At 34.8% G+C, this 26,322-nt stretch overlaps 1 protein-coding gene across 1 annotated transcript in view; it reads left to right on the forward strand.

The window, feature by feature from the left end:
- FAM13A (family with sequence similarity 13 member A) overlaps positions 1 to 26,322 on the forward strand; it is a 319,784-nt gene that overhangs the window by 44,374 nt on the left and 249,088 nt on the right. Inside the window, 1 exon segment of the mRNA XM_038582151.1 lies at positions 18,198 to 18,375. Coding sequence (XP_038438079.1) covers positions 18,198 to 18,375 — 178 coding nt within the window.

The following is a 26,322-nucleotide window of genomic DNA, read 5'->3' on the forward strand; positions in this document are numbered from 1 at the left end:
ATAGTGCTTAAAACTATGCACAAATAATTTTTTAAAGTATCTGTAAGACTGAATTGGCAGTTAAAGTGGATATTGCTTATTTATGCACTACAGAATGTAATATATTGTGTTACTGTTTAGGCTGCAGATTAATAAGTTTATGAACGTGAAAAAGCGGGTCTTGGCTGTAAATATCTACCTGATTCGAGCTTTTAAAACTCTGCAATAGGTTATGGTAATACAGTACTTGTAGTGACACTGGAAATAAAGCATTGTCGTTGCTTTAAGGATTTAAGATGGATTCTGACATGGAAGAGTTGGAGCCAACTATACTTTCTTACACATAGATGGAAATAATGTTTGGATATGAAAAAGGAATCTGTTTACTGTTAACTTTATTTCATAGGCCTTTACAAAATAATGTACTAATCACTTTTTTGAGTTCGAGACATTTCAATTCCAGGGTAAAAAACAGGGATTTTAAAAATTTGCATTTCTATTCCTGTAGTACCAATTTAAAACAAATGCTTAAAATCAGCTGTTTGCTATCCCAGGGGAAGAAGGCAACTTGAAGTTACTTACTGATAAATAGCTTTTTTCCCCCAAATGTTACTTTTCTGCAGTGTCTAACCTATAATGTCACATGTTCTGTTTGCACTGTTGCAATATGGATCAAAAATCTTCTGACAAAGGGTTAGGGGAATGTTGGTATCTGTCTTCTCCTGTTTGTTCACTCCTGTTTTATTGGAGTGATCTACTCTTATAAACCTGTGGTCATCACCTAAATATAAGTTGTGAATGTATCATCTTTTGCTTGGTTATTTCAATCATGCTGCAATATATAATCAGATGTGGCACAGTTTATCAGCTTGATTCTAGGAAGTACGTGGATACGATTCATTGCCCCATGCTATTGAACTAACCTTGTGTGTTTGCTGTTACTTACTTTTTACAAGCATCATAACAAAATGTAAATTGTTTCTTTAGAGGAAAGGAGTCTTATTTAATGTAGTCTAAGGACTTTTCCAAAGAAAATAAAATACTGTTGAAAATGATATCTATGTTTTAGCCTTCAGCAATTGATGGCACTTTGTTGTGGTGTCTGCCTCCATTATAGGGATTCTCATTAACCTCGCTACAAAGGACCCTTGTTTATTAGTTTCTCTAGATCTCTGTTCTAAGCAATCTGTTAGTGCTGATGAATTCTGTAGGAGGGTCTATTCTGAGCCATTAACTTTCAGTAAGAGGAAAATAGGTTACCAAAAAGACCACTGAAGTAGGGGGTGCCCTGGGTGGAGGGTTGGGTATTTGTTTTGAGAATTAAAAACTATGAAACACTTTGTATGCAACTGATTTTTCTTTTTAAATAAACACATTTAAAGATGTTGAAGAAAAAAATAGTCCATTCCAATTGTATATTCTTGGCTGCTTTGTTGAAAATTAATTGGCTATATATGCATGAGTTTATTTCTGGGCATTCTATTATGTTTCATTGATCTGTGTGTGTGTGTATTTATGCTAATAGTGTATTTTTTTATTACTATAGCTTTGCAGTATAATTTGAAATCAGGAAGCATGATACTACCATCATTGTTCTTTCTCAAGATTGCTTTGGCTATTCAAGACTTTTGTGGTTCCACACCCATTTTAGGATTATTTGTTCCATTTCTGTGAAAAATACCAATAGAATATTGATAGGGATTGCATTGAATCTGAGATTGCCTTGGGTAATATGGACGTTTTAATAATGTTAATTCTTCTGATCCGTGAACATGGAATACCTTTCCATTTATTTGATGATTCTTCAATTTCTTTAGATAGTATCTTGTAGGAGTCAGTATACAGGTCTTTCACCTCCTTGGTTAAATTTATTCCTAGGTATTTTTTTAAATGTAATTGTAAATGGGACTATTTTCTTAATTTCTCTTATAGTTTTTCATGCATAGACACATAACATATCTACACTGATATATTGTATCCTGCAACTTTGTTAAATTCATTTATTCTAACCGTTCTTTGGTGGAGTCTTTAAGGTTTTTTTTATATATACTATTATGTCATCTGTGAATAGTGACAGTTTTACTTCTTTTCCAATTTGAATACCTTTATTTATTTGTTTGTTTGTTTGCCTAATTGCTGTGACTAGGATTTCCAATACTCTTTTAATAAAAGTGGTACGAGTGGCCATCCTTGTCTTGTCCTGATCTTAGAGAAAAAGCTTTCAACTTTTTACCCTTCAGCATGATGCTAACTGTAGGCTTTCGTATATGGCCTTAATTATATTGAGATTCATTCCCTTTATACCCACTTGGTTAAAAGTTTTTATCATAAGTAGATGTTTAATTTTGTCAGATGTGGGACACCTGGGAGGCTCAGTGGTTGAGCATCTGCCTTTGGCTCAGATCATGATTCCAGTGTCCTGGGATCAAGTCCCACATCAGGCTCACCACAGGTAGTCTGCTTCTCCTTCTGCCTCTCTATCTGCCCCCTCTCTGTGTCTCTTATGAATAAATAAATACAATCTTTAAAATAATAATTATTTGTCAGATGTTTTTACTGCACCTATTGAGATGATCATATGATTTTTATTACTCATTTTGTTAATGTGGTATATCACATTGATGGATTTGTAGATATTGAACCATTTTTGCATTCCTGGAATAAATCCCATTTGATCAGGGTGTATGATCCTTTCTATGTATTGTTGAATTGGGTTTGCTAATATTTTGCTGAGAATTTTTGCATGTATGCTTATCAGGAATATTGGTTTGTAATTTTCTTTCTGTAGTGTCCTTGTCTGATTTGGATATCGGGTAATTCTGGCCTTATAAGATCATTTTGGAAGGATTCATTCTTCCTTAATTTTGAAAGAATTTGTGAAGGATAGATACTATATCTTTAAATGTTTGGTAGAATTTATCTGTGAAGCTGTCTGGTCCTGGACTTTTGTTTGTTGGGATATTTTTCACTATTGTTTCAATCTCCTCACTAGTAATCAGTCTACTCAGGTATTCTATTTGTTGTGGTTCAGCCTTAAAATATTTTATGTTTCTAGGAATTGATCTATTTGTTCTGTGTTATGACATTGTTTGGCATATAATTGTTCATAGTGATCTCTTGTGATCTTTAAATTTCTATGTTATCACTTGTAACTTTTCCCCTTTTCATTTCTGGTTTTGAGTGCTTTCTTTCTTTGTTCTTGGTGAGTCTAACTAAAGATTTGTCAGTTTGGTTTCTATTTCCAAAGATCGGCTCTTAGTTTTATTGATCTTTCCTATTGTCCTTTTATTCTCTGTTTCATTTATTTCTGTTCTGATTTTTATTTCCTCCCATCTAATTTGGGCTTCATTTATTCTTTTTTCTAGTTCCTTAGGTATAAAGTTAGATTTTGTATTTCAGATTTTTTTGTTCTGGTGGTAGGCCTATATTTCTTTTTTTTTTTTTTAAGATTTTATTTATTTATTCATGAGAGAGACACAGAGAGAGAGAGAGGCAGAGACACAGGAAGAGGGAGAAGCAGGCTCCACGCAGAAAGCCTGATGTGGGACTCGATCCTGGGTCTCCAGGATCATGCCCTGGGCTGCAGGCGACGCTAAACCGCTGCGCCACCGGGGCTGCCCTAGGCCTATATTTCTATAAATTTCCCTATTAGTACTACTTTGGCTAGCCTATAGATTTTTGAAATATTGTATTTATATTTGTCTCCAGGTATTTTTCATTTTCTCCATTGATTTCTTCATTGATTCATTGGTTGTTCAGTAGCATGTTGTTAGTCTCCACATATTTGATTTTTCCCCCCAGTTTTTTTCCTGTAATTAATTACTAGTTTCATACCATTGTTATTGAAAAAAGATGCTTGATATGTTTTTTTTATTCAAGTATAATTAACATGCAGTGTTATATTACTTTCAGGTATACAATCTGATTCAGCAACTCTATACATTTCTCAGTGCTCATCAAGACAAATGTCCTCTGAGTTCCCTAATATTTCATCCATCCTCCCACTCACCTCTTTTGACAACTACCAGTTTATTCTCTATGCTTAAGAGTCTTTTTTGTTTGTTGGTTCTTTTGTTTCTTAAATTCCACATGTCTGTGAAATCATATATTTGTCTTTTTCTGATTTATTTCTCTGATTTATTTATTTCTATCTGATTTATTTATTTTCTATCTGATTTATTCTTACTTCTAAGTCCATCCATCCATCCATGTTGCTCCAAATGCCAATATCTCATTCTTTTTTTTATGGCTGAGTAACATTTCATAGTATATCTTCTTTATCCATTCATCTATTGATGGATATTGGGTTGGCTCCATATCTTGGCTATTGTAAATGCTGCCATAAATGTAGGAATGCTTATATCTTTTCAAATTGGTGTTATCATTTTCTTTGGTAAATACCAGTAGGGGAAATACTGGATCATATGGTATTTCTATTTTTAATTTTAGAGGAATCCGCAAACTGTTTTCCGTAAGTAGATGCACCAATTTGCATTACCACCAATAGTGCCCATGGGTTCCTTTTTCTGCACATCCTCACCAACACTTGCTATTTCTTCTGTTTTCTATTTTAGCCATTCTGACAGATGTAAAGTAATATCTTATTGTAGTTTTTAATTTACATTTTCATAATGATTAGGGATATTGAGCATCTTTTTATATGTTTGACCATCTCTATGTCTACTTTGGAAAAATTTCTGTTCAAGTCTTTCCATTTTAATTGGATAATTTCGGGGTTTTTTTGTTATTGTTGGGTTGAGGTATTTTTTGTGGTGTTGAGTTTTTTTGTTTTTGTTTTTGGTTTTTTTTGTGGTGTTGTAAAAGTTTTTTATATATATTTTGAATATTAACCCCTTATTTGATATATTATTTGCAAATATCTTCTCCCATTCAGTAGGTTGTTTTTTTGCCTTGTCCATGGTTTCCTTTGCTGTATATAAGCTTTTTATTTTGGTGCAGTCCCATTAGTTTATTTTTGCTTTTGTTACCCTTGCCACAGGAGACCTATCAAGAAAAATGTTGCTAAGACTGATGTCAAAGAAATTACTGCCTATATTTCCTTCTAGAAGTTTTATGGTTTCAGGTCTCACTTTTAGGTCCTTAATCCGTTTTGAATTTTGTTTTGTTTTTGTATGATACAAGAAAGTGATCTAATTTCATTCTTTTGCGTGTTGCTGTACAGTTTACCCAGCACCATTTGTTAAAGGCTAGTGTTTTCCCCATTGTATATTCTTGCCTCCTTTATTGTAGATTAATTGACCATAAATGTGTAGGTTTATTTCTGGACTCACTACTTTGTTCCATTGATCTGTGTGTCCATTTTGTGATCCTTGATATAATTTCAGTCTTCTTAAGTTTATTGAGACTTGTTTGGTTTCCCAACATGTGTTCTGTCCTAGAGAATCTTGCATGTACACCTGAGAAGTATATGTATTCTGCTTCTGGATGAAATGCTCTGATTCTATTAAGTCCATATGGTCTAATGGGTTTAAGGCAGATGTTTTCTTGATTTTCTGTCTAGATGATCTAATCCATTGATTTAAATTGGGTATTAAGGTTACCTACTATTATTGTGGTTAATATCTCCCTTTATTTTTTTAAAGATTTTATTTATTTATCCATAAGAGACAGAGAGAGAGAGAGAAGCAGAGACACAGGCAGAGAGAGAAGCAGGCTCCACACAAGGAGCCCAATGCGGAACTCATCCCAGGACTCCAGGATCACATCCTGGGCCGAAGGCAGGCGCTAAACCGCTGAGCCATCCAGGGATCCCAATATCTCCCTTTAGATCTGTTAATATTTGCTTTATATATTTAGGTGCTCCTGTGTTGAGTATAGAAATATTTACAGATGTTATATATATCCTCTTGTTGTTTTGAACCCTTTATAATTACTAGAGTCCTTTGCCTTTTATTAGTCTCATTTTATTTTATTTATTTTTTTTTTTTTAAATTTTTATTTATTTATGATAGGCACACAGTGAGAGAGAGAGAGAGGCAGAGACACAGGCAGAGGGAGAAGCAGGCTCCATGCACCGGGAGCCTGACGTGGGATTCGATCCCGGGTCTCCAGGATCGCGCCCCGGGCCAAAGGCAGGCGCTAAACCGCTGCGCCACCCAGGGATCCCTATTAGTCTCATTTTAAAAGTCTATTTTCTCTGATACAACTAAGCTACAAAAGCTTTCCTTTTGTTTTCCTTTGCATGGAAGATCTTTTTTAATCCCTTCACTTGCAGTAAATATGTGTCCTTAGATCTGAAGTGAGTCTCTTGTTTGCTCCTTATAGATGAGTGATGTCGTTTTTTTATTTTTTAAATCCATGCACCATTCTGTATCTTTGTATTGGAGAATCTAGTTGGTTTATATCCAAAGTAATTATTGATAGGTAAGTGCTTATTGCCATTTTGTTTTCTTGTTACTTGTTAGCATCTTTTCTTTTCAGCTTCAGGAAGTCCTCGTAATAAGTCTTGTAAGGCTAGAATAGTGATGACAAGCTTCTTTAGGTCTTACTTGTCTGGGAAACTCTTAATAACTTTCAGTTCTGAATGATAGCTTTTCCAGTAGAGTGTTTTTGGTTAGAAGTTTTTTGTTTTGTTTTTTTCCATTGAGCACTTTGTAGGCCAGGAGAAAGTGGCATGATATATTTATTTTTGTAGGCTAGGAGAAAGTGGCATGATATATATATATATTTTTTATAAATTTATTTTTTATTGGTGTTCAATTTGCCAACATATAGAATAACACCCAGTGCTCATCCCATCAAGTGCCCCCCTCAGTACCCATCACCCAGTCACCCGCTGAGTGAAATAAGTCAATCGGAGAAGGGCATGATATATTTAAAGTTTCTGCTGAAAAATCAGCTGATAGTTTTAGGAAATTTCCCTTGTATGTGATAAGCTGTTTTACCTTTGCTGCTTTTAAGATTCTCTTTAACGTTTGATATTTTAATTAGAATTTGTCTTGGTATAGATCTCTTTGTATTTATTTTATTTGGAATTCTTGTGTTTCTTGAACCTGGATTTCTGTTTTGTTTTCCAGGTTAGGGAAGTTTTCAACCATTGTTTCTTCAAATAAGTTTTCTGCCCCCTTTTTCTTCTCCTTCTGGGTCCTCTGTAATGCAGATGTTATTTTGCTTGATGTACCATAGGTCCTTTAAGCTATCTTCCTTTTTTAAAATTATTTTTCCTTTTTCTGCTGTTTGGGTGATTTTTGGTGTCTGTCAGTCAGTGATCCATTCTTCTACTTAAATCTAGTCTGCTGTTGAACTCCTTTAGTGTATTTTTCAGTTCAGCTATTCTTCAGCTCTGTGACTTCTGTTTTATATCTTGCTATGTTTTCTCTTTGTTGAAATTCACACTATGTTTTCCATTCTTCCCCCAAGTTTTATAAGCATCTTTATGACTGTTGCTCTGAACTCTTAATCAGGTAGATTTTTTAAAAACCTCCATTTCATTAAGTTCTTTCTCTCAGGGTTTGTCTTGTTCTTTTGGAACATATTCCTCTGCCACCTCATTCTGTGTGACTTCCTATGTTAATTTCTATATACTGGGCAAAATGGCTACCTCTCCTAGTCTTGAAGGACTTGTCACATGTAGGATTTGACCCATGGGACCCAGATGTGCAATCACGCCTGACTTCTAGAGCAAGGCACTCAAGGGACATCCCATATGTGGCCTGCATACACCTGTAGCTGTGGTAGGGTCACTACTGAGAAATGAGGATCTGGAGTATTTGCCCAACCACTGTGGTAGGGCTGCAGTTGTGGCACAAGAGACAGGGCATTCACTTAGTTGGCCATGACGGTGCTGTGGCAGCAATGTACCTACCAGTGGTAGCAGGTTAGTGAGAGGATACCAAGATGACACCCACCAGTACTGACACTGCTAAGGTACAATAAGGCAAAAATGGCATCAGTTAGTGCCTCCATCCACAGAGAGTTGCATTAGGCTCCTGTCTCACTAGCACATGCTTTAAGATTTACAATGGATCTTCTTCACATAAGGTCTAGGCACTGTTGAAACTGCTACTTGTGCACTGGGTGTTGAGGCAAGTGTGTGCATACACACCTTTTGCAAGTGGGTTCTTTATTCTGTACAGCTCTATGGTTCTTCTGGATATAAGCCCTCTTGGTTTTCAAAGCCAGATGTTTTGGCAACTCATCTCTCCATTGTAGATCCCAAGAGTTGGGATGCCTGATGTGGGGCACAGACTCCTTGGTTCTCAGGAAGCCACATATTTTTGAGATCCCTCTTTATTGTGGTTGTTGTGCTTGAGATGGTTTTTTCTGTGTGTGAGAGACCATGTTTCTGCCCCTCTTGTCCATCCCAGCGTTTATAATTTGTTATGCAGGTGCTGTTCCACTATTTTTCAGATCTTTTTCAGAGGAAATTGTTCTATTTGTAGCTGTAGATTGGTTGCATCAATGGGAGGAGATAGGTTCAGGATCTTCTATGTCACCATCTTGAATGCTTATTCTCTTACCACTTTCTTTTAATTCTATTTTCTATGAAATTTTCTCAACTTTATTTTCCAACCTCATTTTTAAAATTTTGGTTTTATATTGTTAATATCCAAAATATTCGTGCTCTTTTTTTCCAAAGCACGCTACTCTTTTTTTTTTCTTATAGCATCCTATTCTTAATCCTATCTTTCTGAAAATACTAACAAGAGTTTTAGTTTTTTTTCCCCTATATTTGTTTTGTCTGTTGGACTTGTGCATTTCTTCACACAAACATAGGTGATCTTGGTTTTTGTGATTTAAGAAAAACATTTGTAGGGGCAGCCTGGGTGGCTCAGCGGTTTAGTGCCATCTTCGGCCCCGGACATGATCCTGGAGACCCGGGATCGAGTCCCATGTCGGGTTCCCTGCGTGGAGCCTGCTTCTCCCTCTGCCTGTGTCTCTGCCTCTCTTTTCTCTCTGTGTCTCTCATGAATGAATAAATAAAATCTTTAAAAAAAAATTTGTATATGGAGACAAGGTGTACTTTTCCTTAGGATTAAACGGTGAGTATAGATGGAGAGAAATGTAACCTATTTGATTTGGAGGCTCACAAATATCCATATGTAGACATATTTTTCTCTTTAGCCATTCTGTTCCTCAAGAGCAGGGAAGTAGGAAGTGTGCTAATGGGCCCATTCTTTCTTAGCAGATTTTCACGAATGTTCACATTTTCATCTGTGCTCCTTGACTAGCCCCTGACTATCTCTGGAGTGCAAGAATCCATTAACAGCATCTAGAACATAAGCCTCAGCCCTCCTGCCTGACTGTGTGCTTGCCTGGATGCACTGGGTGGTGGAGGGCTCCTCCAAGCCTGAGAGGCTTTAGAACACACAGGATTTTTTAGTTACTTGTATTGACTTCCAAATGTCTGAAATATCATCTGCTTCTCTCTTCTCAGCTGTTCTTTTTGTGCCCTTGAGTACTAATACTTTTTAAACATCTTACTGTCATTTTAGTGTATTCTGGGGAAGAAGACTTAATTAGATAAACACAAGTGATCAATCTTTCTCTTAAAATGGATATTCTCCCTTTTCTTTTTCTCCCTCTGTACTTGATTTTAAATGGAACAGAATTTTATAGTAGCAGCTGTGCAAACAATATGTGAGAGTTAAGAGCCTGTGAATTTTAGCTTATGAGAATTTGATAATTTAGACAGCAACTGTTTTTTTTAAGAAAGCCACCCTAATAATGGGGCCATTTTAATCAATACAATGCCTAATTGTAAAGAAATCTAAATTAATAAACTGAGTTGTGCTTAAGATTGAGATATGTTTTCCTTTAGCACACGAAGAATTTAGCAGAGTAACTTTGAGTTAAGCCTGTCTTTTATGCATACTATGTATCATAATGCCATTTGTTTTGTTGGAGTTTAGCAGAGTTATTTTGCCTTGCAGATTGTCAAGTACCATGCAAATGTCAGCTAGTTACAATACTAGTTATTAAGTAATCACTCTTTGTACAGTCTGAGCTCCATAGGAAGCATAGGACGTATTTTTTTTTCTCTGGATTAATTCCTTCTTACTGAGAAGTTCCTTTTCTTTTAAAATTATTCAGCCCTCAAAAAAAAAAAATTATTCAGCCCTCAAATTCATTTCTGTCAAAAACAGAATCATTCTACTAAACTCCATATTTAAGCTTTTTCCATTTTCAGTATGTGCCTTTTAGGTTTTCTTATAAACAATGCCAAATATTTAAACTATTCTGTTTCTCTGGGTAGACCTAAACCCAGAGAAGAGTTTAAGGTTGCCACCTGCATATTTGCCCAAGGAGCCAGTCAATCAGATGTGCAAAACCTCCACTGGAATAAATCAGAAATATGGTACCAGGAAATCCAGACTTCCACACCTGGCTATATATTTGATAGCATTTCAGTTAGTTCTACTGCCCTCCAGATCCCTGTGACAGGAAAATCTTTTTTGTGTTTATAACCCCCATGATTTCTAAGATTGTAGATCCTGATAATTAGATTATGTTTTGTTTCCTGAGCACATGTATAAATCTATATTTTCCTTTTTGACCCTAGGAAATAGCATTAAGTAGTGAGTGGAATTATGCAAACTTGGATAAAGAGTCCATGGTTGAGCAGTTAATCTGCATTAGAATAATTCATCTGTGTGTGTGTGTGTGTGTGTGTGTGTGTGTGTGTTATTGGCTTATACCTTTTAAAAATTCTTTCATTGTCATTTTAGTGAGGTATTAGGAGGAAAGTAGATAAGCTTCTTTTCAACCAAAAGGCCTCCTCTGACTTTTTCTTATACTTGATTTTAAAGTTAAAAGAATTTCCTTAGAACAAATATATTGAGACACAATGTATACACCATAAAAATTGCCTCTTTTAAAGTATATAATTCAGTGGGACTTAGTATATTTAGAATACAGCCATCACCACTATCTAGTTTTAGAACATTTTTATCACAAAAAAAAAAAAAAAAAAAAGAGAGAGAGAAACTCCAAATCTCATTAGCAAATACTCCATCCCTTCCTCTGCATCTCTCCCATTTTCCCCAGGCCTAGGCATATACTAATCTTTCTGGCTTCATAGATTTGCCTGGGTTTATGGACATTTCATGTAAACGGAGTCACACAATATGTGGTCTTTTATGACCTATCTTTTACACTTAGCATGTGTTTCAAGGTTCATCCATGTTGGAATGTCAGTACTTTGTTCCATTTTATGACTGATTAATATTCTGTTGTATGAATATATCACATTTATCCATTATCAGACATTGGATTATTTTTACCTTTTGGCTCTTATGAATACTGTTATGAACATTTATGTACAAGTTTTTGTAGGGACATATGTTTTCTTTTTTTTGGGGTGGGGGGACATATGTTTTCATTTCTCTTGGGTACCTACCTAGGAGTGGAATTGCTGGGTCATGGGATGACATTGTTTAACATTTTAAGGAACAGTTTTCCAAAATAGCTGTACTATTTTCCATTAATATTAGCAATGAATGAAGATTTAATTTTTCTACATTTGCCAACACCTATTATTGTCAGTATTTTTAGTTATCTTTGTTATCTTTAGTTATCTTTGTATCTTTGTACTACTATCTTTGTAGTACAGACAATAGATTTTTTTTTTATGATAGTCACACAGAGAGAGAGAGAGAGAGAGAGAGCGCAGAGACATAGGCAGAGGGAGAAGCAGGCTCCATGCACCGAGAGCCCAACGTTGGGATTTGATCCCGGGTCTCCAGGATCGCGCCCTGGGCCAAAGGCAGGCGCTAAACCGCTGCGCCACCCAGGGATCCCGACAATAGAATTTTTAATAGCAGAAAGATTATGTGCTTAAAGAGGAAAAGAAAGAAGAGACCAGCTGCTTAAAGGCCAAAAAAATAATGTCTGTTGGGGATTTTTAGAATGAGTTGTGAATTAAATGAAGTCCTCAGTAAATTCTGTATTTTTTACTAATGTTTTTGTGTGAAGAATATCTTATTTGAGCTGGAAGAGAAATAGAACAGCCAATAAATGAATTTATATATATATATATATATATATATATATATATATATATACACACACACACACACATATATGACACATGTACATATAATATATGTATAATTTGTATTAGAAAATCAATTCACGTAAAATAATGAAAGTTTAATGAATATCAATTTGAAGTGATGACAAATAATTAGTTTGCTAGTCACCTATAGCTCTGCCCTAATTCTGTTAAGCTGTATTCTCAGTACCAGTATTTTGCTAAGCCCATGAGAACCCACTCACCTTTACACTGAGTCCATAAACAATTTAAGGACTTAAGAGAGAAAGAAACAACATCCAACATAGGCTTAAAAACTCTGGGTTTGATGGTTTATCTCGTTTGACACCAAATAAGTTTACTTACAGCTGAGCATTTAATCACTAGTCTTTTACAGGGTGAGAAACTGGTGGTAAAGTGATTCCCACTGAAATTACACTTACTGTACTTTGTCCATTTAATGTGGCACTAGATTTATGGAACGGGCCAAGTTTTGTTAGCTGGGATGTTGCCAATATTGTTCAAGATTAGCATATTATATTATAGGAGGCTTCCCTTTCAAAGTGGTAAGATTATTTTTTTCTATTTTCCTATGTACTGACATTCCCACATAAACAGGTTCTTTAGCATTTAAATGCTTGTGTCTAAAAAAAAAAAAGAAAAAAGAAAAAAGAAAAAAAAAATAAATGCTTGTGTCTAACATCTAGCTGAGATATGAGCTCTCAGTTTTGACTTTACATAGACTATTTTATATGTTTCTTATATTTTTATCTATGCCAGCCTGCCCCCATTAGCAAGCACTCAGTAAATGCCCACAGAATAGGCTTGCTGATATATTATTTAGGTATCATTAGGAGTATTTTATCCTGGGACTGATAGGTAAAGTATTGTGTAAATCTTTTTTTTTTTTTTTTTTTTTTTTTTTTTTTTTTTTTTTTTTTTTAATCCCAGAGGCCTTTGCCTTTTCATGCAGCTTCCTTCTGGGAGCCAGGAGTATCAGTGTAGATATTGGATAATTTGGTAATAAACATACCTCTGCATTTCATAGAATCTAATCAGAATAAGATTTGTAGTTTCATTAATATCTAAGAATAGACAGTAATTTATTAAATTTTATTAGTTACTTTATCATCCTGTCCTTTCAGAAATTTGTGCGAGGTCTAGAGAACTTTGGCATGGGCAAGGGTTGTAAGAGAGCTATAAAAATAAAACTTTTCCTTTTATATAGAAATATACCAATTCCATTAATCAGAAAATATAATTATGTTGTTTAGATAAGCTCTAAAGAAGTGATTCCATTCCTGGGGTATGAAATGCAGGGGTAAAACCCAGGCTAATCCAGTGTAGCTGGGATTTTATGATTATTTTTCTCATTCTTTCAAAATGCATATTTAGAAAGAAATATAATTAATGTTTTGTTCTCATGTGTTCTACACAACATTTTGTGCCCAGACATTCATGTAGGTTTTTATTAAAATGTTCTCCCATATACAGGAACAAGGAAGCTATAATTTATCATAAATAAATTATGATTCCCACCCCCATTACTTACCAATTCTGCTTATTCATTTGTTGATTCAGGAAACATTTGTTAAACATTTACATGTATGAGACAGTGTGATGGTTGTTTTGTAATAATGATAATAACAATATATAACTTTGTTAGTGTGCCCTGATCAGATCACATGTTCTGAGATCAGACTGCTGTTTGAATTGCAGCTTGGCTACTTGGTAACTGTGAATATAGACAAGTTAGTTAATCTCTTTCAGTCTAATCCTCTCTAACTGGAGATGTATTAAGCTCCCATAGCTGCCATGACAAACTCCTACAAATTTAGTGGCTTAAAACCACACAAATAATCTAGTGTTTCATGGGTGAGAAGTTTGTGGGCTCAGCTGGTGTCTGTACTCCAAGTTCACAAGGCCAGAATCAAGGTGTCAGTCAGCCTGGGTTCTTAGCTGAAGGTTCCAGGGGAGAAACTGCTTCCAGGCCTATTTGGATCTTTGGCACTCTTCCATTCCATGTAGTTGTAAGGCCAAGATCCTTATTTTCTCTCTGGCTTCTTCTTGGCATTAAGAGGCTGTCAGCATGCTCAGGCTTGTGACCTTTCTTCATCTTCAAAGTCAGCAGCAGCTTATTGTTCTATCTAATAGATTAGCAAATTTTCATAAATCCTTCGTAAGGCTTAATGAGGAAATAAAAAGCTATTTCGATAAATCTGGCACCATGAGGGTAATATTTTGGTTCTTTTAATGGCTGACCTTCTTGTAGCTCTAAGATGTATATCATGGTAGAGATTAGCATTTTGCCTGTTGTTTGGGGTTTTTTTCTCCTTGAGGCTAAGGTCATAAGTACAGTATAACTTCATGGCCCTTGAAAGATTAAAGCACATGAAAGCACCAGGATAAATATTCAGATTAAAGTGCCATTCTATGATATAGGTTCAGCATTGCTGATTATGATCATAATCTTTTTTTAATAAGAACAAATACTTGTCACATGGTTCTGTGTTTGCTACTTAATCTGTTATGCAAAAGTTTTTATGGTACAATCTTTAAGTGCTGAGTAGTTTTCTCTGTTTACTATGTACACTCTGTTTGTTGTATGTTTGTGTTTTAGCATAAGAAATGGATCAAATTTAGCTAACAACAGATGAAAGCTTTCAAGAAAACTTATATAATTTGAAGTTCTTGTCCTAGGAGAAGATTAATGTTAAGGAAAACGATGACTATTTCAATTATTAACGATTATTCCATCTGCAAAGTTTTCTCAAACCTTTTGGCTCATGAATTATATTCTCATTTTTATTCCGATTTAATTCTAGAAAAACCTGTAAGTTTCAACCATTAAAATATTTTGATACAACTGCAAAGGGGCATTTCACTTCTGTTTCTGAGACCCTTCTGTGGAATTTCATTGCTAAGTTATCCTTACCCTCTGACCACCAAAGGACACTTTTGTTATCATTTGAATACTCTGTGATCCCCTTCCTACTTAACACTTCAACTCAGCTACTTGTGTAAATGAACTAAATTATTAAGTATTTCTTCAAGATACATTTGGAATATAGATGTTTCTTTTTTTGTATACTAGTTTTACTTTTATAAAAGCATGAAGTTTTATTTCAGTGCTATATCCCTAGATATATAGACACATAGAAAGCATGTGATAAATAATATACATAGTGTGCAGTAAGTATGTTATAAATAAACGTGCCCCCAAATAGAAGCATTGCTTACTTTTTTTATAATGTGAGACTTTGAGGAAGGCATCATAAGTACCAATATCAATGCAAGAACACAAATGACAAGGCAATGTTCATTATATTTAGGTATGAGCAAATGAAAAATAACAATAAGCAATAATTATGATGAACTTTTGCTCTCAGGTAGCAAAAGGCACATTTATACTAACACTGCTGTCCCCCCCACCCCCACCCCATGCTGTGCTGGGCATACCTCTAGTAGATTGATTGATTGATAAAACGGGATTTAATGTATTTACTTGAGAGAGAGCAAGAGGGGAAAAGAGAGGGAGCCAAAGAAGAGAGGGAACCGGAAGAAGCAGACTCCCCACTGAGCAGAGAGCCCATCAGAGCTCAATCCCAGGACTCTGAGATCATGACCTGAGGCTTGACACTTAACTGTCTGAACCATCCAGGCACCCCTGGAAGCCTCCTTTGAAGGTGTTGAGCAGTTATTTTCATTTATAGGAAGTCCTGAGATTGCTGCAGCCTGGGTAGAGCAGTGATATTTACCACATTTCTAGAAACAGCACAAATTACAGATTCTCAGTATGTTAACACATAATTAGTAGGAAGAGAGGTGACAAGAAATGTTATGCTAATAAATCAAAGTCTTTACTGCACTGTCAGTGTACTTGAAGCATGGGAGGCAAATTATGAATATTCAGGTTTCAAAGTCAGTGTGTTACAGTTAAAGCCTCTGAAGTAGAGGACATACTCTACTAGTGAGGGAATTGATGAATATATCTTCTATCATAGACAACAAAAGATATTTCTCAACCACTTTTTATTTTTGAGAACATATTTGATGGTTCTTCCATTCATGCTATAGAGGAATTCTGTTTTGTTCAGGTTGAAATTCTCTGGATGTATCTGTCTCCCTTCCCATTACTCATCAGTTTTATTTCCTGGGAAAATTATTTATATTTCAAAAATTGGAAGTAAATGATGAAAGAGCTCCCTCTTTTTCAAAGATGTTATTGTCATAAACTCATAACTGTTTTCAATACTTGTTTTATTTGATCTGGTATCATCACATATTAGGATCTCACTTCACTGCCTTAGGATTTGAGGTTTCATTTCAGAGCCAGAAGGCTAATGGCCCATTATCAAGGCTGTTGGAATGCTATTGCCTGTATCCTTAAATTCTGGAATTAAACCAGAATTTTAAACCACAGTTTTCAATAGACAAAACAGACCCATGAAAACATCCAGTTTCACTTTGGATTAGTCACTGTAAGAAAATTAAAAAGGCAAAATAAAATCCATTTTCTGGTAGTTCATATTTCTTTATAAGCATAAAGGTATGAGAAATGGGTAGTTTTCAATTAGTTTTTAATCACTCCAAACTTAATTATTTCCATTTCTTACATAGGATCATAATACAGTGGAAAATAATGCCATCATAAGCAACATATCACATGTTTTTATGGGTTATCATAGTAATTACATATGATTTCTTTTTTAAAAGTAATTTAAATTAATGTGAAAATTTTCTAATATCAAGAAAACTATTTTGCCCTAAACCTTGTATAGATTACTGGATCACACTGTTGGTAATCAGTGAGAAATAATTACTCCAATTATAAATAGAATGTTCTCCTAAATGATTTTTAAAAAGATTGAGGTTTACACATTTTGACATTGCTATTTTTAGCAGCATCCCTTATTCTAACATTCATAAGAGGAAATGGGCTCATATTAAAAGACATTTCATTAAAACCTCAGTGCTCTCATAAAAACAAATTAATTAAGGTAAAGTTAAAGAACTCACCTAACAAGTAGTTGCATAGCACTATTTGTCAACCTCTCTGTTTTGAGTACTTTGCAATTTGAAACTCACTTAATCCTTGTCACTTCCCTATGAGACAGTTAATATTCCTATTTATAAATGATGAAATAGATTTTAGTATACAGTCTAAGGTCACATAGGTAGCAGGTGACAGAACCAGGATCCTAACCCAGGAAGTAGCTCCTGGGCCTACCTTTCTATTCCTTGCTCTGCAGCCACTCAATAACACTTTTGGTGACTTTCTGAATGTTTTCAGGATTTTCACTTCCTTCAATGGCATCATGTTATGCATAAATTTTGTGACACTGACTAATCCACTTCCTTTGCATCACATTTGCCTCATGGTGCTGTTTCTTACTTACTTGACTAGCTAAAGCAGCTGACCTATCTAAATTAAGGAATCCAGTGTGTATTAGCAGCAACTGGCTTAAGTTTTCATTGTCTTAGATGTGTGCCTAAAAGGATGGATCATGATTTTTCCCTTAGAGTATTTATTTGCTATAAAAGATTTATATTTGCCTCTGATAGAAAGTAGTATGCAAAATTTTTTTAAAATAACTTCTCTGTGCTTAGATATTGACAAAACACATAAATCTTTGAGAATTGAGGGGAACTTTTCATATGTCTGCCTAAATGTTGGCTCACTGTAAGATATTCTTGGCTTTTACATGAAAAGCACATTTCAAATTCTAAACTCTGACATGGGAGAGATAAAAAGCTATATAGAAATTAAAACTTTACTTCAGTTTTCTCTAGCTATAAATTCCTGACCACTAAGTTTACTCTTATTCATGTTGACCGAGGAATGTCTCTTGTATTAAATTTTATTCAGCTAAGAGATTCTTGTTTTTAATAAACTTGTAGACAATAATCAAATGGAAGGTTCCACTATGGATAAAAAGCCAACCTTTATCTTAATTTTGGGCAAGGAACACACACAAATGAAACATGAAGCCATTTTATGCCCTGAGTAAAGCTCATGATTTTCAGGATGTCTTAGTAAATTTTTAACATTAAAAAAAGTTAAATGCTCAAAAATCAAAGAAAATTGAAAAGTACCTCTTTTTTTTCAATGGTTTGTCTTTAGAAATTTATTCCTGAATAAAATGTTAGATCTTATTATGCCTCTGTGCTTTTGTTGTTACTGTGAAATATGCCTGAGAGCATTTTTTATTCTTTTTCTTTCCAGATGACAGAAATGATGCTCAGGAGAATAGCTTAAGAGACTTAATAAAAGAGCTGCCAGACACCCACTACTGCCTCCTCAAGTACCTATGCCAGTTCTTGACCAAAGTAGCCAAGCACCATGTAGAGAATCGCATGAATGTTCACAATCTCGCCACTGTATTTGGGCCAAATTGCTTTCAGTAAGTTAGTGGAGTTTTGCTGTTAATATTGCATACCACTTTTTCCTTATTACTGCCTGCAATTACTTGGGTTATAGAATCATATTTCTTGCTGAAAAGTCAACCAATTTATGTTAGTGGAGTTCTATCTTGCTCTTGGGCATTTTAGCCTTGTTTTTCATCCCAACTTTAAAGAAGGTAGATAGGCTTTTTCATGAAATCCACAATTTGTGGTTTTATTTAAAAATTTGGAAATAAGTTTTACTTTCACTAAAAAGGGCATTTATAATATTTAATTTGAAACATTGATTAGCAGAAAGGGAAGGAGTATAATATAATGCATAATTTTTTAAGTGATTGCTAATAGGTGGAAAAATATAAGCCAAGTATGTCAGTGACAGAAAATATAACCCTTGCTACATTTGTTTCCTAGGAATAAACTAGACTAGAAATAAACTCCTTTCCTTGGTAGGTGCCATAGGACCGACCACAAGAATGCTTATAAAACTTTATATTTTCTTTTCCTTGTTTTTCCATAAAAGTCTCTAATTGTTGATATGTGAAACATGATCTTGCAATCCAGGGACTTTCTTTTAACTCTCCTATTAATATATTAGTCCCCACTGATACAAACCACATTTCTTCTAGTTTATAAGGACAGGAAAGAATATAGTCACATTTAAAAGCTCTCATAAATAAATAAATAAATAAATAAATAAATAAATAAATAAATAAATAAATACTCTCATAAATTCTTAGCAATTTTTAAAATATTGTATCTACTTATACACTCCATTAATCTATAGACTCATTCAACAGCCCAGAACTAGTAATATTACAGTCCTCAGAATGATTGTCCAAATATAAACTCTGGGGATCCCTGGGTGGCGCAGCGGTTTGGCGCCTGCCTTTGGCCCAGGGCGCGATTCTGGAGACCCGGGATCGAATCCCACATCGGGCTCCCAGTGCATGGAGCCTGCTTCTCCCTCTGCCTGTGTCTCTGCCTCTCTCTCTCTCTCTGTGACTATCATAAATAAATAAATAATTAAAAAAAAAAAATTAAAAAAAAAAAAAAAAACAAATATAAACTCTGGCTTAGATCGTAGTGACTCTGGGGTTCCAGGACATTCACAGCCTACTATGGTGAGAAGTTCTACCTTAAAAAAATTTTTTTTAAATTTATTTGAGAGAGCGATCGCATGAACAAGTGCATGTACATGCAACCAGGAGAGTAGGGGAGAGGCAGAGAGAATTTTCAAGTAGTCTCCCTGCTCAGAGCCCTACTCGAGGCTCGAGCTCACAACTCATGAGATCACAACTTGAGCCAAATCCAAGAGTCGAACCCTTAACTGACAGCCACCGAAGTGCCCCCAAGAATCTCTACTTTAATAACTATCCCCATTATAACCTTAGAGATTTAAATTTTAATTAATAATATTTCATAGGATACATTAGGGTCTTTTTAAAAAGATTTTATTTGAGAGATTTTATCCCTAGAAAGGAGATGTTGGCATGGGGGTTACTAATGGGGGATACTTTATTTTTATCCTATATACCTCTATTATTATTTGAGTATTTACAATGATAACATTATATGATCATCCAAATTTAATAAACCTATAACTGGAATTACATGTTGAAATGTAATTTGAGAGTCACCCAGAAGCCCAGCATTCAAAGCACCAAACATTCATCTACTGTTGGTACGTTTTCTCCCATCTTATGATTATATATTTCATAGCTAATACCTTTTTATATCTGAAATTTCATGTTCTTTTAAAAGTTAATATTATTTCATGAGGATATTCCCTTATTAAAAAATAGTCTTTATTTCCGTTTTAAAAAAATTTTAATTCCAATATAGTTAACATATAGTATTAGTTTCAGGTGTACAATGTAGTGATTCAGCAATTCTGTATATTACTTAGTCCTCATTAAGATAAGTGTACTCTTGAACCCCTTCACTTATTTCACCCATACCCCTACCTACCTCCCCACTGGTAACTATCCGTTTGTTCTCTATAATTAAGAGTCTGGTTTTTTGTCTCTTTTTTCCTTTTGTTCATTTGTTTGTTTCTCAAATTACACATTTGAGTGAAATTATATGGTATTTATCTTTCTCTGATTTATTTCATTTAGCATTATAGTTTCTAGATCTATCTATGTTGTTGCAACTGGCAAGATTTCATTCTTTTTATGACTGAGTAATATCCGTGTGTGTGTGTGTGTGTGTGTGTGTACTATATCTTTTTTATCCCTTCATCATTGATGGACACAGGTTACTTTCCTAATTTGGCTATTGTAAATAATGCTGCAATAAATATAGGGGTGTGTATATCCCTTTGAATTAGTGTTTCACATTTTTTGGGTAAATACCCAGTAATGCAATTACTGGAACATAGGGTAGTTCTGGGTTTTTTTTTGTTTTTGTTTTTGTTTGTTTGTTTGTTTACTCATGAGAGACACAGAAAGAGAGGCAAAGACAGAAGGAGAAGGCGGCTCCCTGCATGGAGCCTGATGTGGGACTCGATCTCTGGACCCTGGGATCACGCCCTGAGCCAAAGGCAGGGGCTCAACCACTGAACCACCCAGGTGCCCAAGGGTAATTCTATTTTTAATTTTTTTAGGAATCTCCATAGTGTCCTTCACAGTGACTACACCAGTTTGCATTCCCACCAGCAATTCACAGGGTTCCTTTTTCTTCACATCCTCATCAACACTTGTTTTCTGATTTTTTTTATTTTTTATTTTAGCCATTCTGACAGGTGTGAGGTGATATCACATTGTGGTTTTGATTTACATTTCCCTGATGGTGAGTGATAATCATATTTTCTTGTGTTTGTCAGCCATCTGTATGTCTTCTGGAGAAATGTCTGTTCATGTCTTCTGCCCACTTTTTAATTGGATTATTTGGGTTTTTTGGTTTTTACTTATTTGGTTAAAAAAAAAACACTTTAGGGGATTTACTTATTTGGTAAAATTCTTTGTATACTATGGTTACTAACCCCTTATCAGATAGATATGTCATTTGCAAATATCTTCCATACAATAGGTTGCCTTTTAGTTTTGTTAGTTGTTTTCTTTGCTGTGCAGAAACTTTTTATTTCAATATAATCCCAATAGTTATTTTTGCATATGTTTTCCTTGCCTCAGGAGACCTATCTAGGAAAATGTCACTATAGCCAGTGTTAGAGTAATTACTGCCTGTGGTCTCTTTTAGGATTTTTATGGTTTAGGTCTCATGTTTAGGTCCTTAATTCATTTTGAATTTATTTTTATGTATGGTGTAAGAAAGAAATCATTTCATTCCTTTGCATGTAGCTATCCAGTTTACCCAACACCATTTGTTGAAGAGACCATTATTTTCCCATTGCATGTTCTTTCCTGCTTTGTTGAAGATTAATTGACCAAATAATTGTGGTATGGTTTATTTCTGGATTTTCTATTCTGTTCTATTGATCTGTGTGTTGTTTTTGTACTAGCACCATGCTGTTTTGATTATTAGAGCTTTGTGGTATAACTTCAAGTCTGGAACTGTGGTACCTTCAGCTTTCTTTACAAGATTCCTTTGGCTATTGGGGGACTTTTGTGGTTCCATACAAATTTTAGGATTGTTTGTTCTACTTCTGTGAACAGTGCTATTGGTATTTTGATGTAGATTGCATTAAATGTGTAGATTGCCTTGGGTGGTATGGACATTTAACAGTATTCTTTCAATCTATACATGTAGACTATGTTTCCATTTGTTTGTGTCCTCTTCAATTTCTTTCATCAGTGTTTTATAGTTTTCAGAGTACAGGTCTTTCTGTTCTTTGGTTAAGTTTATTTCTAGGTATTATTTTTGGTATAGTTGTAAATGGTATTTTTTTTCTCAATTTCTCTTTCTACTGCATCACCATTAGTGTATAGAAATGCAGCAGATTTCTGTACATTGATTTTTGTGATCTGCAACCTTACTGAATTTGTTTATCAGATCTAATAGTTTTTTGGTGAAGTCTTTAGGGTTTTCTATATATAGTATCATGTCAACTACAAGTAGTGACAGTTTAACTTCTTCCTTACCAACTTGGATGCCTTTTATTCCTTTTTCCTGTTTGATTGTTCTGGCTAGGACTTCCATTACTATGTTAAATAAAAGTGGTGAAAGTGGACATTCTTGTCTTCTTCCTGACCTTAGGAGAAAAATCTCAGTTTTTCCCCATTGAGTATGATGTTAACTGTGGGTTTTTCATCTGTGACTTTCATTAAATTAAGGTACGTGCCCTCAGAACCTACTTTGTTGACGGTTTTTAAATATTTTTTTTTTTTTTTTTTTAATTTTTTTATTTATTTATGATAGTCACAGAGAGAGAGAGAGGCAGAGACACAGGCAGAGGGAGAAGCAGGCTCCATGCACCGGGAGCCTGATGTGGGAATCGATCCCGGGTCTCCAGGATCGCGCCCTGGGCCAAAGGCAGGCGCCAAACCGCTGCGCCACCCAGGGATCCCATGTTGACGGTTTTTATCATGAATGGTTATTGTACTTTGCCAAGTTCTTTTTTTCCATATCTTTTGAAATGACCATATGGTTTTTATCCTTTCTCTTTTATCCTTTATAAATGGTTTTTTATTGCTATGATGTATCACATTGATTGATTTCTGAATATGGCACCCCAAGTATAAATTCCACTTGATCATAGTGAATGATTTTTTTAATGTATTGTTGGATTGGTTTGCTAATATTTTGTGGAGGATTTTTGCATCTATGTTCATGAAAGATACTGGCCTTTAGTTTTCTTTTTTGTAGTGTCTTTTAATTTTTTTTTTGTTGTTGTTGTTATTTTTATGATAGTCACACAGAGAGAGAGAGAGAGAGAGGCAGAGACATAGGCAGAGGGAGAAGCAGGCTCCATGCACCGGGAGCCTGACGTGGGATTCGATCCTGGGTCTCCAGGATCGCGCCCTGGGCCAAAGGCAGGCGCCAAACCACTGTGCCACCCAGGGATCCCATTTTTGTAGTGTCTTTATCTGGTTTTGATATCTGGGTAATGCTGTCCTCATAGAATGAATTTGTAAGTTTTCCTTCTTCTTTTGTTTTTTGTAATAGTTTGAGAGCAATAGGTATTAGATCTTCTTTAAATATTTGGTAGAGGGTCAGCCCAGGTGGCTCGGCAGTTTAGCAACACCTTCAGCCCAGAGCCTGATCCTGGAGACCCAGGATCGAGTCCAACATCAGGCTCCCTGTGTGGAGCCTGCTTCTCTCTCTGCCTGTGTCTCTGCCTCTCCCTCTTTTCCTCCCTCTCTCTCTCTCTCTCTCTCTGTCTCTCATGAATAAATAAATAAAATCTTTTAAAAAATATAAAATAAATATTTGGTAGAATTTGCCTGTGAAGCTGTGTGGTCCTGGGCTTTTGTTTGTTGGGAGTTTTTTTATTTGATTAGTGATTTTGATTAGTTTTTTGATTACTTAGTGATTCAATTTCATTGCTAGTAACCTGTCTGTCCAAGTTTTCTATTTTTCTTAATTTGGTTTTGAGAGGTTATATTTTTCTAGGAATTTATGCATTTCTTCTAGGTTGTCCAATTTGTTGGAATATAATTTTTCATAGTGGTCTCTTTTAATCCTTCGCAATTCTGTGGTATTGGTTGTTTCTACTCTTTCATTTGTGATTTTGTTTGAGTCTTTTTTTTTTTATGAGTCTAGTTAAAGGTTTATCAATTTTGAGTTTCTTTTCAAAGAACCAGCTCCTGGTTTCATTGATCTCTTCTATTTTTGGTTTTCTTTCTTTTTTTTTTTTAATTTCTTTTTCATTTATTTCTGCTCTAATTTTTATTATTTACTTCCGTTTGTTGATTTGGGATTTTATTTGTTGTTCTTTTTCTAGCTCCTTTAGGTGTAAGGTTAAATTGTTTCATATTTTTCATGCTTCTTGAAGTAGGCCTGTATTGCAATAAACTTCCCTCTTAGAACAGCTTTTGCTGCATCCCAAAGATTGGGACTGTCGTGTTTTCATTTTCATTTATCTCCATATTTTTAAGATTTCTTCTTTGATTTCTTGGTTAACCCATTCACTGCCTAATAGCATGTTATTTAACCTCTGTGTATTTGTGTTCTTTCCAGATTTTTTTCTTGTGGTTGATTTCTAATTTCATAGCATTATGGTCAGAAAAGATCATGGTATGTCTCCAATCTTTTTAAATTTATTCAGACTTATTTTCTGGCCAAATATATGATCGGTTCTGGAGAATGTTCCATGTGCACTTGAAAAGAATGTATATTCTGTTTTAGAAGGGAATTTTTTTCTTTTGGAGGGAACATTTTGAATATATATGTTACATCCTTCAGGTCCATTCAAAGTTACAGCTTCCTTATTGATTTTCTATTTGGACAACCTGTCCATTGATGTAAGTGGGGTGTTAAAGCCACACCCCACAATAAAGTAGTTTCATATTACTATCAAGTAGTTCCTTCATGTTTATTATTAACTGTTTTATATATTTTGGTGCTCGCATGTTTAGTACATAAATATTTACAGTAGTTATATCTTCTTGTTAGATTGTTCTCTTTATGGTTAATTATACAGGGACATATCTTGTGACAGCCTTTGTTTTAAAGTTTATTTTGTTGGATATAAATATTGCTACTTTGGCTTTCTTTTGATACCCTTTTGCATGAAGGTGTTTCTTCATCCCCTCACTTTCAATCTGCAGCTGTCTCTAGGTCTCAAATGACTCTCTTGTAGGCAGTATGTAGATGGGTTTGGGTTTTGTTTTGTTTTGTTTTAATCCATTTCATCACCCTGTGTTTTTTTATTGGAGCATTTAGTCCTTTACTTCAATGCAATTATTGATAGTATGTTTTTATTGTCATTTTGTTACTCATTTTATGGTTGATTTTGTAGTTTTTCTCTTTCTTTCCTTGCTCTCTCATGATTATTTGGCTTTTTAGTGATATACTTGATTCCTTAATTTTATTCTTTGCATATCTATTACTGGTTTTTGATTTGTAGCTACCATTGTTCGTATATAACATCTTTTGCATATAGCAATCTGTACTAATTTGATGGTCATTTAAATTTAAACTTGTTCTTTACTTCTCTCCCCCCACCATGTTTTAGATATGAGGTATCATACTTTACCTCCTTTCATTTTAGAGTCCCTTGACTGATGTTTATAAATATAAGCACGTGTTTCGTGCTTCCTACTTTTCTTGTTCTTACTTATGGTCTTTTCCTTTATACTTTCCTTTAGTCCCCTTTAACACTTCTTGTAGGGCTGGTTTAGTGGTAATGAATGTCTTTAACTTTTGTCTGGGAAACTATTTATCACTGCTTTTATTCTGAATGATAGCCTTTCTGAATAGAATATTGTCTACCTGCAGGTTTTTTCCTTTTAGCACTTTGTCCCACTCTTCTGGCCTGCAGAGTTTCTGCTCAAAAATCAGCTGATAGCCTTATGGGGTTTCTGTCATATGTAACTGTTTTCTCTGACTGCTTTTAAAATTTTCTCTTTATCACTACCTTTTGCCATTTTAATTATTATACTTCTTGGTATGGACCTTCTTAGGTTGTTTCTTTTGGGGGATCTCTGTGCCTCCTTGATCTGGATTTCTGCTTCCTTCCTTGGGTTCAAGAAGTTTTCACTATTATTTTTTAAAATGTATTTTCTGCTCCATATTCTCTCCCTTCTCTTTCTGGGATCACTTAATGATGTTGCTGAGTTCCCCAAGTCTATTCTTACTTTGCATATTTTTCTCCTCTCACCTGCTCAGCTTAATTAGTTTCCATTCCTCTGTCCTCCAGGTTGCTGATTCATTCTTCTGCTTCCTCTAATCTACTGTTTATTACATCTAGGGTACTTCTAAATTTTATTTATTGTGTTCTTCATCTCTGATTGGTTATCTCTTTGTTAAGGGTCTCACTGATGTCCTCCAGTCTTTTCTCAAGTCCAGTGAGTATCTTTATGATCATTACTTTAAATTCTCAGGCA

Source organism: Canis lupus, chromosome 32 (assembly GCF_011100685.1).
Source record: "Canis lupus familiaris isolate Mischka breed German Shepherd chromosome 32, alternate assembly UU_Cfam_GSD_1.0, whole genome shotgun sequence".
NCBI classification, from domain to species: domain Eukaryota; kingdom Metazoa; phylum Chordata; class Mammalia; order Carnivora; family Canidae; genus Canis; species Canis lupus.